The 18,083-nt window shown below is 55.1% G+C and overlaps 6 protein-coding genes across 6 annotated transcripts; 2 read left to right on the plus strand and 4 right to left on the minus strand.

Annotated features, from left to right (window-relative positions):
* Positions 1-1,128: 1,128 nt before the first annotated feature.
* On the minus strand, positions 1,129-3,016 carry LTHEOB_8395 (Heat shock protein DNAJ; the record flags this gene model as incomplete). The annotated part of the gene is made up of 5 exons (XM_035517867.1): positions 1,129-2,338; positions 2,423-2,477; positions 2,570-2,663; positions 2,787-2,830; positions 2,911-3,016. 5 exons carry the CDS (start codon positions 3,014-3,016, stop codon positions 1,129-1,131), a joined length of 1,509 nt encoding a protein of 502 aa, XP_035370515.1.
* Positions 3,017-3,610: 594 nt separating this feature from the next.
* Positions 3,611-4,509, minus strand: LTHEOB_8396 (Translation initiation factor; the record flags this gene model as incomplete). The annotated part of the gene is made up of 3 exons (XM_035517868.1): positions 3,611-4,099; positions 4,156-4,227; positions 4,288-4,509. The coding sequence occupies 3 exons, from the start codon at positions 4,507-4,509 to the stop codon at positions 3,611-3,613; spliced, it is 783 nt and encodes a 260-aa protein (XP_035370516.1).
* Positions 4,510-5,763: 1,254 nt separating this feature from the next.
* Positions 5,764-7,394, minus strand: LTHEOB_8397 (Squalene synthetase; the record flags this gene model as incomplete). The annotated part of the gene is made up of 4 exons (XM_035517869.1): positions 5,764-5,901; positions 5,977-6,156; positions 6,209-7,268; positions 7,327-7,394. The coding sequence occupies 4 exons, from the start codon at positions 7,392-7,394 to the stop codon at positions 5,764-5,766; spliced, it is 1,446 nt and encodes a 481-aa protein (XP_035370517.1).
* A 675-nt stretch (positions 7,395-8,069) lies between these two features.
* LTHEOB_8398 (Ankyrin repeat protein) lies at positions 8,070-10,886 on the minus strand (the record flags this gene model as incomplete). The annotated part of the gene is made up of 1 exon (XM_035517870.1): positions 8,070-10,886. One exon carries the CDS (start codon positions 10,884-10,886, stop codon positions 8,070-8,072), a length of 2,817 nt encoding a protein of 938 aa, XP_035370518.1.
* Positions 10,887-12,340: 1,454 nt separating this feature from the next.
* On the plus strand, positions 12,341-15,119 carry LTHEOB_8399 (Sugar/inositol transporter; the record flags this gene model as incomplete). The annotated part of the gene is made up of 9 exons (XM_035517871.1): positions 12,341-12,376; positions 12,475-12,539; positions 12,943-13,212; positions 13,270-13,416; positions 13,468-13,734; positions 13,843-14,296; positions 14,347-14,447; positions 14,503-14,948; positions 14,998-15,119. 9 exons carry the CDS (start codon positions 12,341-12,343, stop codon positions 15,117-15,119), a joined length of 1,908 nt encoding a protein of 635 aa, XP_035370519.1.
* A 904-nt stretch (positions 15,120-16,023) lies between these two features.
* LTHEOB_8400 (Sphingolipid long chain base-responsive protein Pil1) lies at positions 16,024-17,578 on the plus strand (the record flags this gene model as incomplete). Its single annotated transcript, XM_035517874.1, has 5 exons — positions 16,024-16,141; positions 16,469-16,602; positions 16,666-16,849; positions 16,909-17,221; positions 17,275-17,578. The coding sequence occupies 5 exons, from the start codon at positions 16,024-16,026 to the stop codon at positions 17,576-17,578; spliced, it is 1,053 nt and encodes a 350-aa protein (XP_035370520.1).
* Between the last annotated feature and the right edge of the window lie 505 nt (positions 17,579-18,083).

Raw genomic sequence — 18,083 nt, forward strand, 5'->3', positions numbered from 1 at the left:
GAGGTTCGACCTGAGTAAAAAGTTGATGGCGGGTTGGTACGTAAAGGTCAATAAACTGATTCACTAAAGATGTAAAATTGTAGGCCGGTACATACTTTTCGGCTTATTTGAAATCTAAATATGTTCAAAGTGATAGCCACCTATATGCTATGCTGATTGTCTTGTTGGTTTATTGCAGTTGTCTAGGCAAAGTCACATCTCTGAGGATACGTTTAATGGCGAAGCAGGACTCGTCGTCTACCCCAACTTCACTTGCCAGCCGGTCTTCGTAAAAAGCCTTTTCCACAGCCAAGCCCAAATGTATCAAATACTTCTACTAGAAGACTTCTATGTAGAGAACAGGGTTAAAACGGCAGGTGAAAAGGAGGCATTCCATCGCAACATATTTAGATGAGGATGAGTTATGTCTTCAATCGTGCTAAATGCAATATATTCTCAATTAGTGAAAGAACAGCATCACTGCCAAACACCATTTACTGTACTTACCCTTGAGCGACAAAGTTAGTAGAAATCTCTGCGGGCAAGAATACTTGCTTGAAACCAAAGTCTGTACACATTGAAACATCGAATTCCCAAAACTCCACGTAACCAGAGCACACCAAAGGCTTCTATAGCAACTGATATATAAAAGAGCCATTACATAAATTAGAAGCGCCCACAATACCCGCCAAACGCAGCAACAGCCGCAACCCTCGCAAAGAGACTGGTACCGCCCTCTCATAGGACGATACGCATCCCCCATGACTTCCCAAACCAATCACAGTGCAGCCTTTTTAAATGCCCAATCGAGAAGAGATACAAAGTCAGCCCCATGCAATATGTGTGTCCATTCTTATGCAAAAACCACGACGACGCGACCAGAACGATTTCCATAAAAAATCAGGGTCTATGAACAATGACCGTACTCCCACAAAAATGAAATAAAAAGAAAGTAATACCAATCGAAGCGAAAGTAATAAAAAGAATTAGTACACGAACTGGCCATCTCCCTTTCTTGTGCAGCAGCAACATGCTTAGGTATAATCGGGGGGATTCAAAAAACACAAAGCCCACATCCATCATCCACTGCCCTCTCATGGTGATAGTAGCCTACCCCGCCCCCACCACACCTCCTTTACTCGCGTCTGCTTAAGCACTAGCAGCCGCGGCCGCAGCCGGCTGCTCGCCCTTCTCCCCCTTGTTCTTCTTCTTCTTGTCGCTCTTGTGTTCCTTCTTCGCCGCGGCCTCAGCCATCAGCTGCTCGAAAGCCATAAAGTCGCCTTCCTCCTCCGGGTCGCGCTCGGCCTTGGCGAACAGCTCTCCGATGATGACGATGGCCTGGGCGCGCTCGATGCGCTTCTCCAGCTTGACCGCCTTGTCCTGCAGCACCTTGTCGCACACGTCGCGCAGCACGCTCTGGATCTCGAACTTGCTGCCGCGCCACGCCGCCGCGAGGATCTTGCCCGTCACCAGCTTCTCGAACTCGGCCTTCTTCTCGTCCGTCCACTCCTCGCCGCCCGCCTCCTCGGCCTTGGCCATGGCCTCCATGCTCATCTGCGCGTCGATGGCCGTCGAGATGGTGCCCCACGTCTCCTTGGCCAGCTGGCCCTTGTCCTTCAGCCTGCCGAAGAAGCCGCCGATGCCGAGGAACTTCTGGCTCTTGAGGAAGTTGGTGCCCTTGCTCGTGTAGACCTGGCCGATGGCGTGTAGAATCTCGAGGCCGAAGCTCTCCATCTTCAGGTTCTCCACCTCCAGCTTCATCTGCTCCTTGAAGCTCGCCGTCACGTCCTGCCCCTTGTCGCTCTCGGTCCAGATGTTGATGCGCTTGACCAGCTTGTCCGCCAGCGTCGCCACCCGCTCGTCCCGCACCTTCTTGCGCTCCATCTCGTACGCCGCCAGCTCCTCGCGCTGCTCCTTGGTCAGCCCCCCCTTCTTCTTCTCCTTCGCCCGTAGCTCCTTCTCCTTCTCCGACACCCCCGCCGCGTCCATCCGCGCCTGCTCCTCGCTCCTGTCCATGATCGCCAGCCGCGTCGGCACGCCCTTGGGGCGCGGCGTGCTGGTACCCGAAGCCGACGGGCTCGGCGTGGCGTCGGCAGCGGCGCCAGGAGCAGTAGCGGCGGCGGCGGGAACATCCTCGTCTGCGGACGCATGCTTCTCGGGCGCGGGGGCGGCTGCGCCGGCGGTAGTAGCGCCAGCAGCAGCAGTAGTAGTCTCGCCGCCCGGAGCGGTGCCAGCGGCCTCAGCGGCTTCCTGCTCGGAGGCGGCGGCAGCAGCGGCAGCGGCTTCTTCCTCTTCCATCTCCTTCATGGTGATGTCCATCGTGTGCGTGAGGTCCTTCATGAGCGAAATCTCGCCGATCCTGCAGTACAAGTCCCATCGGTCAGCAATCTGCATATCCCATACGTCCCGGCGCATTGCGCGCGTTAGGTGCGAGTATGCCTACCACTCCACGAAAGCCTCGCCGCCAAAAATCATGCCGAAGAACTCGGCCGGGTCCTCTGTAAAAATACGTTAGCCATCTTATTACTGTCATTCCAACTTGGCGAACCCTCCCATGTCGATTCCTGGGGTGTTCATGGGGCTGGCATACCGAAACCGCTGTGCGGCACCGCTCCTTCCTTGCCGTGCAAGTCATATTGTTTTCTGAGTTCCTTGTCGCTGAGGACTTGGTACGCCTCGCCAATCTGTTTTCACCGCGCGTTGGTTGCGTTGGTCAAATTTATTGCGTTGGGGGGGCCTGCTGCATGCGGGAGCGAAAAAAAGGCGGCGCGGGGCAGCGGGCAGCAGCAGCGGCGAGGAAGTCTTACAGCCTGGAATTTCTCGTGCGCACTCTCGTCGCCGGGGTTCTTATCTGCAAGGGAACAAGAGTAAGTCAGTACTGCAGTTTGCGAGGGAGGAGGAGTGGTTGCAGGGCGGGTGCATGTCTCATACCCGGGTGCAGCTTGATCGCAAGCTTGCGATATGCTTTCTTGATCTCGATCTCGGACGCGGTGGGCGGCACCTGCAGGGCGTCGTAGTAGCTGGTGTCGACAACCATTATGGCTGCGTCGGAGGGTGGGTATCGAGGGCAAAACGCGTAGGAATGGAGGGTGTTTGGGGGGAGCGGCGGTGCCTTGGGCGAATGTTGTGCTGGAGTACGGAAAGGCGGCAAGCCAACAAGCGGCGGGACCCTTGCCCATGACGACGATTTTCTCACTGCACCCGACGCGCGCAAAGCCACACTGGGGCAACGATCATCCGAACACCCCTCCAAGCCACAAACGCGACGTCACAGCTAGCCGGCGCAGCCCGCAGCAAGAGAAAAATGTTGTGGTACAAGAAGCTTTTAGTATATCGACAGAAACCCGTTCCCGAAGATGCCGTCGTCATGCCTGATGCAAACGCCGTGCTAAACCGTGCCGTAATAATCGTCCATCCCCAGAACTGAGCTATCGAGGAGGGCCACCTGTTTCACCTCCTGTATATGATGCTCGTAGACTAAACGCCGTTGCAATGTAACCGCCTGCGGAGCAAGCCCAAACTTTTGCCCCCTCTCCCAGAAGCCCTCAAGGAAACTAGAGAGAAATAATCCCACCGGATCCGTGAATACACATGAGTCGGACGTCATTAGTGCGCTGATTCCCTTCGTCGCTTACACGACAAACTTGGCCTTCGCCCTGGTGCTACCGGAGTGCGCGCTGTCGGTGTGACCCGAGAACTCAACCTGGTCGTTCTCCTTCAGCGTCAGCGCCTCCTTGAAGCGCGCGCCAATCTTCATCAGGACGTCCTTGCCCTGCTCGAAGCTCCTGCCCTTGCCGCCGGCGTTGTTACCGTCGCCGCCGCCAGGGAACGGCTTGCCGACGGTGCGCGTCCACAGGCCGATACGGTAGAAGCCCTTACGGACGTTGACAACGACGCCCATCACCTCACCGTCACCCTCGTCTTCCAGTGTCTCGCCGATGGCGGCCAGCATGACGTGGAGCCACAGCGAGTCGATATCGATGAGCTTCTTGTCGCGGAAGGAGAAAGACCACTTGCCACCATGCTTGTTCTGAGGGTCCTCCCACTCGGGACGGACGCCCTTCTTGAAGAGATGGTAGTCGGACTTGAGGGCCAGCTGCGAGGTCGGAGTGATGTTGTTCTGTAGCGACACGTCAGTCATGACCAGCGCCGCGAGTCAAGCAGCCGAAGACATACGTAGATACCCCAAAACTCCTCGACAGAGTCAAAGGAAATGACCTCCTTCAGCAGCTCGTTCCAGTTGTCACCCTGCGCAGCAATGGGTCAGCATGGTGTCGCGGCAGCCTTGCAATTGCGGCGCAGACATACCTTGCCGCTCGGCGGCTTGGTGAACCAGAGAGTCCACGCGTTCATAAGCGGGTGCTTGACGTTGAAGTTGTTGGGGTCGTGGAAGACGGTAACCGGATCGCTGTCATTGTAAGGGACCTTGCCCTCCTCTCCTTCCTTTGTGCCATTCATGTTTCCGCCCTCAGGTGAGATCGGAATCGTGTCGAGAGGGACGGGCTCTTGGGGGTTTGCGGTAGCGGCCATGGTGGTATGTCGGTCTGCGCAAATGTGGGCGGCGACGGGCTTTTGGCGTGCCTAAAAGCGTTTGGCGAGGTTTGGGCGGGTGTAACCGCGGAACGCTTCAAGCGTGCTTCAAGGTTGAGACGCGCGAAGCGAACGGGCCGGTAGGCTGCAGAGGAGCTGTGGATGGTCCCGCCTGGTGATACGCCAAGCAGTGCGGATGCGGGAGTGCCGAAAGGCTTTTGTTGTGGATGTCGTAGGTTTTGTAGCGGGGAAAAGCTCTTGGACGATGGCTTTAAAGGTCAAGCTCGCAGCGAAAAGTCGGGCAGTTGCGAAGTTGCGCGAGAGCGGCAAGTGCGGCTTGGCGCAGGTCCCGCCTCAACTTCGGCCTTATTGGTGCCTGCTCATCTGCCGCTTCCCGTTCAAGAGCTTTCCCCCGCGCTGTGCTTCACAGCTGACGCGCGTCCGAGCTTCTTGAGATGATACTCCTCTAGCAGCGAATAGGCTTCAGCGCCTGCCGACGTCTCATTTGCTGGCTTCCATTGCAGGACTGCAAAAGCACTGTTGAACCCGGGACGATTGTCATCGATGTCGCATGGGGAGCCGCAAACGATGATGCAATCCTATTATGATCTCCAGATAATTTGGAAGTCATGAAACACCCTCCTGCTATTGGGCAGCCATCGTGTTTGGCATTCGTGTCATGATCGTGTTTCAGCGGATTCAAAGTCACAAACAAAGGGACACATGACGTCATATGGCTGGAAGAAGGAAGCTCAATAGGTAGCATTTAATTCGTACTATTTGTATGTGTACCGCACCAGCTGGAGTGAGCCTCATGGTATCTAGAGACACACACCAACAGTTCCCGATTACCGGGTAATGTAATTCGATATCAGCACATCTTCGGCACAACCGACGCCACTGAAGCGGCATGATTGTAATTTGACATCCGTGCTATGGGTACTTGGGGGTTCGAAATGTAAATGCAAAATGAGAAACACATGTCTGTGACTGAAAGATACCAAGAGACGGCATGCAGAACCGATCGCCGTCACCTAGGCGAAAGGGACTTGTGCCCGCAAGTGCGAATTATTATATTAGTAGCAGAAGAAACGAGTCGCCTCGGCCGACTGCTTCGCTCACGCTATGGAGAGCTCGAAGAATGAGGTAATACATGCTCTGGTCGTTATACATAATTGGTTACCGTTTTGTTTATGAAGGGACCATATATCAAGAAGATCAGATGCGGCTGAACCGATGCGCAGCAGGCTACCTCTAGAGCTCGCCGTGATCGAACTTGTGGATGGCCTCCTGTGCTTCGGGCGAGCCAGGTGCGGGCGCCTTGAACAAGCCCTGCTTGAGCTGGGCGAAGGCAATGTCGAATCTTGCACCAGCAAACCAAGCGACAAGGATCTGTGGGATGAATGGTTAGTGGACGATGAAGTTGGTGTTGTGGTGTTGTGTGGAACGCGAAAATTTGACGCTTACCATGCAAAAGGTGACTATCGTTAGCGTGGAAATTACGGCAATTCCCATGTAGATCAGGTCCCACTTGGCGTCCTCCTCCTCCTTCTTCTTCTTGGCCTCCTCCTCTGGGCTCAGCGAAGTCTTCATCTCCCTGTTCTGGGCTGTTTGCGACGGGAAGATCGACTCGATGAATTGCTCAATCTACTGGAACGTTAGTAACCCGTAGACACGCCGTGGGAATATTTCGACTTACCCTGCCGCAAGCGATGCTGATCTCGAGGAAGTTGGGATCTCTGGGATCATTCTTCTTGAGAATCTTACGAGAGTAATCCTTGAAGACCTCACAGACAATCTGCAGGTTCTGCGTTGACCGGACCATCAGTTCGCATGCCTGGCCCTTGGTGATTTTGATGTTCTTCTCGAAGATGGCGGGGTTGCGGAAGCACAATTCTAGCGTCGCAATCGCCATGGTCTGCGGGATGGCGCAGAAGTTGAACACACTTTGGTCCCTGAGACCGGCGAGGTAGAACAAGCAATCAGGCGCACGGCGCAGCGCAGTCAAGATCATCTCTGAGTTGCAGTTGAGAGCCTTGTCGCGGTTCTCAGGCTTGAAGAGGTCTTCGAAGTTGTCAACGTGCTTCGACCAGATTTCCTTGGGCCAGAACTTCCGGTTGTCATCCAAATCCTCCTTGATGTCTCTGATGATGTTGACCTGCTGCAAGAATTGACCCATGGACTCCTGAAGCTCCGGGCGCTTGAGAAGGGCGGTATTGGCCAGGTCGGCCTCGACGAAGAGGCGCGTCAGACCCTCTCCAACAAGACCAGCGACGTAGTGGCAGTACAGCTCATAGTCCTTGACGGTGTTCACACCGTACGTGTTGTGCTCGGCATTGTTGGCGTAGTCGGCCATGCCATTACCCATCTTCTTGGTGATGTCCTTGATGATGGCCTGATACGGCTTCTTGATCTTCTTGAACTCCTCGATCACGACTTCGAACTCGACAAGCAGCTGCCTGTCCTTCTCATTGGGACCGTTCCCGTTGAAGTTCCAACCATCCTTCTCCAGAATCTGGTCGAATTCGCGCAGCAGAGGCTCCTTCGTCTTGAGGTCGATGGTCATATCATCTTCGATGGTATCGAGGCCACGGAGGATGAGGTAGAAGAGGCAGACGGGGACGAGCAGCTCGGGATGCAGCTCCTGGATGACGGCGGCGAAGCTGCGGCTGGTCTGCTGGAGGAAGACGAAGCATTGGCGCAGCGTCGGGCATTCCTTGGACTCATCACGCTCGTGGACGGGGTTGTGCCAGACCTTCCTAAAGCCTGGATCAGTTTGCACAACAGTTGTGAGTGCGCAAAGGAGCATTGGCGCACCATTGGATTATGGACCGCAGCTCCTGCACGTGGAACAGGTAGTACACGATATCCGACGCCTTCGGCATGTTGACAGGACGCGTACGCGACTGAGAGCTGAGAAGGGGGTTGGACGAAGTGTGGTGTCAACTCAGCGCGAGAGTCTGCGGGGATGGTGGTCGCGCGCGGAAGGAAGGTTGGGCGGTCGAATGTGCAGCTGACGGCTGATTATCCCACCATCGGCATGGCTCTGGATAATATAAGGAGAGGCGCCCAGCAGCGATCTGAGCCTCCTCCGCTTTTTGTGTGCAGGGCCCTCTTGAGTCTGACCGCCGGGCGCGGCGGCACTAGAGCTCCGGCCCCGTGCGCGCCTGGATTCGTGGACGACCGCATCCTCATCTCCGTCGGCGTCGCGGAAACTCCGCATCGCCGCCGCCACACGCAACTACCCAGTCATGTGCGACCCTCATCTCACATCAAATTGTCCACGTTTCATTCTCTATAATCGGTGTCTTAACAGGATATCTACGTCGTTATAGCCCCACATCTGGGCGTCGAGCAAATCGCGCCCATCCTTATGTATCCCAACGCCGAGAGCAGGTCGTCATCATCTCAACAAATGTAAAAGCGAGAACGTGCGACACTCACCGGTGCCTCGTAAATCCATCTACAAAATTCGAAAGCGGAAGAGATGCGAATACACTGAGAGAAAGTAAAAAAAAAAAAAGAAACAGGGAATAAAGAATGAAGATACGCAATGCACCTCACTTGAGCTTGTCCCAGAAAGTGAATTTCGACGATACGGACATTGGTCGCCCCCTGACCGAGCCTTCTGTACTCGACCTATCCGAGTCTCTGCGGCTCACTGAGGAATCTGAAGCGCCCGACTTCTTCTTGTATTTCTTGATGAGCATCTGGATCTCAGGAGAGCTTCGCTGCGCGAGTTTCGCTGAGTTCTGGCCGTAGTTGTCCGCCGCACTGATGTCGGCTCCTCGTTCGATGAGGGCAGCAACGTTTCCCTCTTGTCTCTTCTCGATTGCGACGTGAAGAGGCGTGCGACCGGCAACGTCTCTCGCCTCTTTTTCCGCCTGACGATCAAGCAGCGCGCCGAGTAAACGCTCCCCGCCGCTCTTGGAGGCTGCTATGTGGAGGGTTGTCTCGCGCTCCTTGTTGGGTGTGTTCAAGCTGCCGCCTTTTCCCACGATCGCATCGATGATCTCAACGCTGCCGCTTTTGCGCACTGCACGATGGAGTGCAGTGTCGCCCTTCTTGTCCGTGGCGTTGACGTCTGCACCGGCCGAAAGCAACAGCCGGACTGTGGTGAGATGCCTCTCTTCGGCCGCATACATCAAAGGCGTTCCACCGGTCGAGGTTTTGGCTTCGATGTGTGCGTGCTTTTCGAGGAGTAAGTGTGATATCTCGGATGAGCCCGCGAAGCTCGAGAGAAGAAGAGGGGTCCAACTGGCATCTACGCCCACCAAGTAAGTATCCATCCTAAAATCTTTGCTGGCAAGAAGCTTACCTGAAGAACTCGGCGATGGCCACTTTCTCGGACCTACGCATTCAAGACCAGCATCGTACTCCAACAACAGCTTCACGAGGACGGGGAGCTTCAGATCCACAGCCCGGTGAAGAGCCGTACACCCATAAGAGGTGGAATCCACTCTCGCACCTTTTCCGAGAAGAAGTGCAGCGATGGGTTCATGTCCTGCAGTGACTGCATGAATCAAAGGTGTAATGCTCCTTGCACAACGCATTTCTGGACTGGCGCCCTTTTGGAGAATATCTTGTACTATCCCGTCCTCCTTGGCTTGGATAGCATGTATGAGAGGCGTTTTCCCGTCTGCCAAAAGCGAGTCTTTTCCGATTCCGAGATCCGATTCCATCAACAAGCTTGCGATCTCTCGTCGGCCTGCTTGAATGGCCCACTTCAAGCTTTCTTTTGCGAGCCCGCGTTGCTTGTCGATATCCTGGATTCGATGCAACACTTCTGTAACACCAGCTTCACTGTCCCGCTCGATCGAGCACTTCATTGCATTCCTTGGATCGAAGTTTGGAGACGCTGGGTCATGTCCGGCCTCGGTCAACCATGAGGCCCCACTGCTACCACTTGGCGTGATTTCAAGGCTCAGTTTGCGCTCGGTCAAGCTCGGCTTTCGGGGATTGTCTCCCAGGTACTGCTCGCGCAGCGCTTCGGCCAAGATGTATTCTCCTCGTTGCTGACATATCTGGGCCAGAAGCGCTACGGCATCGAATATGAAAGCATCCCCTTTCGGCAAAGACCTTTCGGCTCCAGTAAAAGCTCTCTTCGCGTACCTTGCAGCTTTCTCCAGCCGTTCCTGCTCTTGATATATTTTCGCATAGAAGAAGTACCACCTCCAAATGTCCGGGGTCCTCTCCTTATGCTCTTCCAACAACCGGTTGTAGACTGCCTTTGCCTCCTCAAGCTGTTTCTGCTTGTAGTATATCTGGGCCAGCCTCTCGAAAACCTCAGCATTGTCATACACCATACCATGGTTTCTCTGGCCCTCCTCCAGGTACTTGATCATCATTTTCTGGGCAGTTTCGGCTCGATGGTAGTTCCCTTTGTCGAAGTCCTCGATCGCCTGTTTGTGGAACCGTTCGATAAGTCCCTTCAAGACATCTTCCGAGAAATGATCGTCAATGCTGGGGTCTGGATCGTCCTCGTCATCTGAATGTTCATCGGAACCGATGCCTGAGTCTTTCGGTACTTCGGGAACCGGAGGAACAAGTTCAGAAGTGCTGGGGATCCCCAGTGACGTTGTTTCGTTTCCGAAGCTCGGAGCCGCACCAGGACTTCGCAACGGTGATTCGAATCCGTCCATCCACGTCTGGATTGGTCGGTCCATGACTTGGAGCCTGCCACGGATCGAGTCGGCATCGGGCTGATAGGCACTCGTTGCAGCTTCGCTGACAGCAGCGGCAGACCTAATGATTTGCTCCACGTCCGTTTTGATCTCTTGCTCGCATGGCAGATCGGCCTCGATGTCGGCTGCGCCGATGTCATCAACCTCTTCCATCACCATAGGCCGTGCCACCAGCGTAGCTTTCACGTCCTCGATTCCAAGCGCTAATTCCCGGAGTTCGTGTTCAATAGAGGCATGGTTTTGCCACTGATTGACCAGCGTCAGAGTCGACAAAGACACGTGCAGAGCTTGCGTGTACGACTTGATATGGCTCCGCAAGATGCAAATGATGTGTGACCTCATGTTCAGCCTCAACTGCGTAATCGGCTTCCTGCCAGGCGTTGTCTGCTTCGCCGCGCACTCGTCCAACAAAGACTGTAGTTTCTCCAACGTCTTCCTACAGCGTTCGAGTAGCTTGTTGATATCCTTCCAGTGGTCTTGCTCTAGATCCTGCATCTGCCGCTGCCGCCATGTCTTCTGCGTATCTACCACCAGCCGTAACGCAATTTTGAAATTTTTGATCTCGACCCGGAAGCCGGAAACCGTCATGTCGACATGGCTGGTTGCCTCACAGAAGGCTGCTAGCTTGGAGATGATGGTGCCCGCCAGCTGGGCGATATTCGCAGCACTGGCGCAGATTGATAGGGGATCCATGGCGGTGGAGACATAGGACCGAAAAGGCTGCAACAAGGACTAGGGAAAGTTTACGTGCTGCGCACGCCAACGCAAGAGGAAGAAAGGAAGAAAGATAAGAAAGAAGCGGGGCAGAGACGCAGGACAGCCAGCCCTAAAGCCCAAACTTACCACCTACAGCACAGATGCTAGTGGCAGTGCCTGCAGCGCGTCGGAGTCAGCCCGGCGCCAACATTAAAGTGCGGCACTTGGCAGCACAAGACTTGGTGAGCAAGAGGATCCGGAGCGTCATGGCCGTCAGGCAGAAGGTTCGCCTAGCTGGGGGCCACGAAAAGCCGCTGAAGGACTCCCAGCCGGGAGCGAATCCGGTTGCGAGCGCTGCTTTTCCCGCGTCCCGATGCAAGGCAAGAGACTGCGCCTCCGCCACGAACCATGATTCAGGCACGTGTCGTGAAAAATGAGGCGACAGACGAGCGGCGTTATGGCTGGTGCGAGCTACTGCGGTCAGCCGATTCTGGGACCGTCGTCGCAGTCTCAAGGCTTAGGACGAGCTGCTGCGGTCTGTGCTATGACGGCACTACCCATTCAGCAGACACGTGGAAACTCCCCCTCGAGACATATTACGTGTATAACATTTGCATGAGGAGTCAGAACTAGAAGCTTGGACTCGGAAAACACCGCCAAGATGCTGAGGCTCGACAACCGTCCGGATCCGTCTGGTAGGATGTCATGATTTGTGGGGAAAAGGCGCAAGGCTGTGATGCTTGAACGTGGAGACGGGCGCTTGCCCCGGATCGCTGCATGTCTGTTCCCCGGCCTCTGTCGATCACTCTCCGCATTTGGCCCCCGCGTTTGCTGCACGTGAGACGTTTGCGGTGTACAGCCTCTCGGCAATGGCAGCCTGATGTTAGCGTGAATCCTTCCATGTACGACGAACCTGGGATTTGTGTTGCGTCCTTCGTGGCGTGTGTACAGCTGTCGCCGCCGAGAAGAAATTCAATTGCCTCGTTCAGCCTGACGGTCAAATTCACGGACGGAGGCTGCGAATTCAGTAATAGTGATGGGTAATTTCGGTAGCGAACGTTTTGCAAGGCAACACCCGGATTGATTTCCTTTTTGTTAAACACCTGCAGGACATCGACGGATCACGTCGGGGCGCTGTCGTGGTGCAACATGCAGGATTCCCTCAGCTGGGCCTGGGCGCCAGCCGCAAGGCAGATTTCACCAAAGCGAAAAAGATCTGCCATTGCGCATCTTCCCGCTCATCCACATGTGCTGCATCTTTTCCCGTTGCCGCCGTCATCTCACCTGGGGTCATCCTCATAACGAAACACTGCTATCCTACCATCCTTTCAGCCGCTGAAGAGAATAGTCCACAAACCTGTCACTTAGTATTCAATCTCATTCTCCATCAGCAGGGCCAACAGAGAGGCAGAATCGGACCCTGCGTCCGTAGTTCTGCATAGCGCTACGGAATGTCCGACCCACTGGAGCTAAGGGAGCGAATCACGGTCAGCAGCTCACCCCCCAGAGCAGCCTTACTCTGCAACACAAAACGCTTCACGTTGGGCTTTCTCTCCTTGCGCCGGGAGCTAATGTTGTGGGATAGTCGTCCAAGCGGAGCTCCAATGATGTTGAGAGTACGCTTCGCGACGAGGATCACATTCAAGTATAGTATGTATTGTTGCCTTACCCGTTCCTCTTTTCGAAGTTCGATCGACACGCCCTACTGCCGGTGATCATGTTGGAGAGGCTTGCTGTCAGAAATACGGGGCGGGGTCACTTAGAGTTGCGACAGCTGCAGCAAACCACAAAAGAGAGTTGAAGCCCTTGACTGGATGTGAGAGCACGCTGCAAAGTGCTTACAAACGCATCCCATGGCCTTCTTCAACTTTGCGGTCGCGTTGCAGCAATAGGCGAAAACAGACAGCCTTACAGCAAGCTCAACATCATCACGGGATGATCAGTTGTCGCGTGATCCGCCCTTGCCTACTACTGTTCCACCATTCACCCTCATCGGCAGACAGCTTTAATGGGAGAGCTCAAGCAAAGGGCATCTTGCTGACCACAAGTCCAGCATCGACAATCCCCTCGACAACCTCACTCTCGAAGAGCTTGAGGAACAAGTCGCTGCCTTCCAACTCAAATACGGCCTAGTCCACGTCATCGATGAGAAGCTGCTGCAGAAGGGCGCGCGTGTTGCGCAAAGCGGACGGACATTCGAGGCTATCGAAGAGCTGACGCAGGAAGAGCTTCAAGCCTTGCGGGATGAACACACGCGGCTTTTCAGGCAACCGCCAGCCTTCTGGATTACGATTTGCTGCACATGCATTGCCGCAGTGCTACAGTACGCGACCCTCAATTTCAGACGCTATAGGTCCATACTAACGTGACAACCACGCAGAGGATGGGACCAGACGGGATCAAACGGCGCCAACCTTGAGTGGCCAGACGCATTCGACCTTGTGGTTGACGGTGACAACCCCGTTGAAAGTGATGTCTGGATTCTCGGAGTGGTTAATGCAGCTCCGTACTTCGCAGCGTCCATGCTGTAAGCGCACCACTGCCTTTTATCTATTGCGTGTGCTCACATTTCCGCAAGGGGTTGCTGGATTTCTGATCCGCTGAACAACTATACTGGCCGGCGAGGTACCATATTCTTCTCTGCCATCTTTTGCTTCGCTTCTGTTATCGGTGCGGCATTTACTCAAAACTGGATCCAACTGTTCTTCTGCCGTTGCCTTCTCGGCATTGGGATGGGTAGCAAAGCGGCAACAGTCCCCGTCTACGCGGCCGAGAACTCACCCGCTTTCTTCCGTGGAAGTTTCGTGATGAGCTGGCAGCTCTGGGTAGCCTTTGGTATCTTTTTGTACGCATTTCCGCTTTCCCCCCTGGCTCTATTTTGTGCCTTTCAATTCCCTGAGATGAGGAATGATGAAATTTAAGAGCAAGTGCTTACACAAGCTGCGCTTTTTAGAGGCTTCTCGGCCAATCTCGCCGTCTACCAGGTCCCCATCATCGGCTGGCGCCTGCAGTTCGGCAGCGCCTTCATCCCCGCCGTCCCGCTCCTCATCCTCATCTGGTGGGCACCCGAATCGCCCCGGTGGTACATCAAGCAGAATTGCTACCCGCAGGCATACCACTCGCTGCTCCGCCTACGCAACGTCCCGTTGCAGGCTGCTCGCGATCTATACTACATGCACGTGCAGATCGAGCTGGAGAACAAGATGCTGGCGGCGGAGCAGGCTGCGCGAAGCGGCGGGAGGGCGGCGGACGAGGAAACGGTGAGCAGAACGCCGGTTGCCAGAGATCTGTACAAGGCCAAGATGTACGTGCGGAGATTCGTGCAGCTGTTTACGATCGCGAGAGTGAGGAGGGCGACTTTGGCGTGTACGACGGTCATGCTGGCGCAGCAGATGTGTGGGATCAACGTGAGTTTTGCTTGCTCTACGGCCTCGGTTACTGAACTAATGCTCGGAAGATTGTGATTTTCTACAGTGCGACTTTGTTCGTGGAGGAGGCAAAAGCAGACAAGCAGACCGCATTGCTGGTCTCGTGGGGCTTCGGCCTGGCTAACTTTATGTCAGTATTTGTCTTCCGCCTCATTCACCAGGCTAGCGTACTAACTTCTGTTCAGATTCGCGCTTCCAGCAGTGCACCGGATCGATACTCTTGGGCGTCGCACGCTGCTACTCGTCACGTTCCCAGGCATGGCTCTCACGCTCTTGGCAGCCGGCTTCTCCTTCTATATTCCCGAAAACAATCCGGCTCGTCTGGACCTCATTACTTTCTGGATATTTTTCTTTGCTGTCTTTTACAGTCCTGGCGAGGGACCGGTACCCTTCACTTATTCTTCGGAAGCCTTTCCCCTGTCTCATCGTGAGGTTGGCATGAGCTGGGCAGTCGCGACGAACCTCTTCTGGGCTGGAATCCTCAACACGGTCTTCCCCAAGCTCACCGATGCACTGAGTAACACAGGCGCACTCGGTCTCTTCGCAGGACTGAACGTCGTGGCGTTTGTGATGATCTTCCTGTGGGTACCGGAAACGAAGCAGCGGACACTGGAAGAATTGGACTCAATATGTAAGCCTGCCTGCCCAGAAGACACGGATCAGAAGCTAACAGCCTGCAGTCAAAGAGCCAACGCGACACCATATGCATTACCAAATCACGGTGACACTGCCTTGGCTTTGGAAGCGCTACGTGCTTCGCCAGGACGTCGAGAGGGCGCCGCTTTATGTTTTCAGACGATGATAAGGGTCCATGACTAGTTTAATGGCGCGGCACTGGTCAGTAGCTGCATTAGCCGCCAAATAGTGCGCGAATGGTGTTGTCGTGGCCGAGCGTAGGGACGAGCGTTCCGTCACGCTTATTTGAAAAACAATGACTTCTTGTTTTCTTCCATTTGCTTGGGTTAGTACACGAGATACCAGGCGTTAGGAGGCTTTGTCTGCAGAATTCATCATCGTTTGTCCTTGTTCTCTGTTTTTGTACGTGAATATGCTTCCAGCTACAGTTTCTCTGCTGAGCAGGCGTGAGTTCCCTTGCGTCCATAGGCCCCACCGTGTCACCGGATCCCGGATGTTCCAGAGAGACAGACAGAGGGGCTAGACCGCGGACTGCCTAGTTTGTAGATAGCGGCTGTGGTAAGTGAAGTGAAGCTTGAATGACGATCAACGCACGGGAGCGCCCGGCGAGTGTGCGCAAGATGCGATTCGTCCGTAGAGCGAGACTTGTACGATTGCGGAACGGCGCGGAGTGCTTGGGCCTCGAATAATGGTTAGGTTGTGCTGGTGTCGCGGCGGAGCGAGTGGGTGCTTGGCGGCCATGACGTAGCCGCCAGCAGACCCTATGTCATCGTTCTGCAGTTCGTGCGCCGTTCCTCTCGCAGCCAGTCCAGTGCTCTCCCCCCTTAACTTGGCCCAGCCCTGCAAAACACATTTACATATAATCTTGCCGCATCCTCGCGCCGATCCCCGCCGACCAAGTCAATCAATTTCCTCTCCCTCCTTCCCTACCCCGTCCGTGCGGAGTCCACACAAAGCGATCTCCCAAGACACGCCAGCTGCCTGCGATCCTCCTAACTAACCCGCTCGCCGCCGCCGCTCACACCACGAGACACCGACCACCCAGCACCAACGCCTCAAACCCGCCCGCCATGCACCGCACCTACTCGATGCGCCAGTCGCGCGCGCCAACGGCGTCGCAGCTGCAGAACCCCCCGCCGCCGCCCTCGTCCACCAAGACCGGCCGCTTCTTCGGCAAGAGCAACTTGGGTAGGTAGTCGACCTCTTGTTTCCGCACACCCCATTCCCCACAAGGCGCTTTCGCATTGTCCCACTCCGGATCGCCGCCGCCGCGCAGACCTCGATCGGCCTCCTCCACCTTTTACTCCCCACAGCCTCGAGGGCGGCCGAAGCGCCAATTCCGTTCTCTGCGCGCGCGCGCATGCGCGCCGCGGCGGCGCTCTGGGACGCGGCCAATGCGAAGGCTTCCCGCATACCTTGTCGTTACTTCTGCTGCTTTTTTGTTGTGCTTTGCTGCTAGACGCTTGTTTCTGCGACTCCTAGGACGCAAAGTTGATCTTGTGTTGCGACATCCAGGCCACTCGTTCCGTAGGCAGACGGCCGGCGCCTGGGGCCCGGACCTGGCAAAGAAGCTGTCGCAGCTGGTGAAGATGGAGAAGAACGTCATGCGCAGCATGGAGCTTGTCGGAAGGGAGCGCATGGAGGTGGCGGTATGTTCCTCCCCATTGTCTGCGCCGGAAAATTGCGGGAGGGGCTGACGAGTTCGCGTGTAGCAACAATTGTCCATCTGGGGCGAGGCCTGCGACGACGACGTCTCCGACGTTACTGATAAATTGGGCGTGCTCATCTACGAGATTGGCGAGCTGGAGGACCAGTTTGTCGACCGCTACGATCAGTACCGCGTCACGATGAAGAGCATTCGCAACATCGAGGCCTCCGTTCAGCCGAGTCGCGACAGTAAGCCGACCCTACACAATGGATATCTCGGAGATGGAGGCTGACTGGGTGGTGAATAGGGAAGCAGAAGATCACGGACCAGATTGCGCAGCTCAAGTACAAGGAGCCCAACTCGCCCAAGATTGTTGTCCTGGAGCAGGAACTCGTCCGTGCCGAGGCCGAGTCCCTCGTCGCCGAGGCTCAGCTGTCTAACATTACGCGCGAGAAGCTTAAGGCCGCTTTCACATATCAGTTTGATGCTCTGCGTGAGCATTGCGAGAAGCTTGCTATTATTGCGGGCTACGGCAAGCATCTGTTGGAGCTGGTTGATGACACCCCCGTCACTCCCGGCGAGACTAGGCCCGCATACGATGGATATGAAGCCAGCAAGGCGTACGTTTTCTGGTTCCTACAATTTTGCCAGATGGAGCTAACAAATCCCACAGCATTATCCAGGACTGTGAAGATGCGTTGACCAACTGGGTCGAGCAAAATGCCTCGGTCAAGTCCAACCTGTCTACCCGCGCACGAACACTATCCCAGCGTCGCCATCAGCGCCGCCAGAACGGTGAGGGCGTCGACCTTTCCCACCAGGACCAGCCTATGGAGGGCCGCGAATCCGGTCTTTGGATACCCGCATCAGAGCATGCAGCACGCGAGGGCTATGAGGACGATGAGGATGAGGAGGATGACGCGCCCAGCACCATCGCGGCGAGCGAACCGCGCGGCCGCGAGGCTGTTGCCGCCTAAGGTTGTGAGGCGTCGTTTTCATCTTTTTCACTTCTCGCCATGTTCTCCTACCTTCGATTCAAGAAGTGGAAGAGTCGAAGTTTGGCGGAACGGTAGACGTTATACCCAAGGCATGAGGAATGGTTTTTGTAATATGACGGGTGGAGTAATCATGGGGCATCGGGTGGTTAAAGAGGATAATGCATTTGCGACTCCTGTAGGTCTAGTCTTTTGAATGATGGAAACGAATTGACTGCTACGATATGTCATATTGTTGTGACCAATTCCTCTGTGCTGCGTTCGAAAATTCCTTTATTTTTTGCTGGATCTGATAGGCGAATTAGAGTTATCTCTTTCACGTCAAAGTTTCCTGAGAAACGATCTGGATGACTGCAACGTTTATCTGGCGAGACCGATATAGGAAGCTGGAAAAAGTTTTATTTACAAGGATTTAAAGATGATGGCGAAGTGGCTGCCTGGCTGACATGCATATCCGGCCTGCATCATATCGACCCTGTTCCCCGTC

Source organism: Lasiodiplodia theobromae (genome assembly GCF_012971845.1).
Source record: "Lasiodiplodia theobromae strain AM2As chromosome Unknown scaffold_26, whole genome shotgun sequence".
In the NCBI taxonomy this organism is placed as follows: Eukaryota; Fungi; Ascomycota; class Dothideomycetes; order Botryosphaeriales; family Botryosphaeriaceae; genus Lasiodiplodia; species Lasiodiplodia theobromae.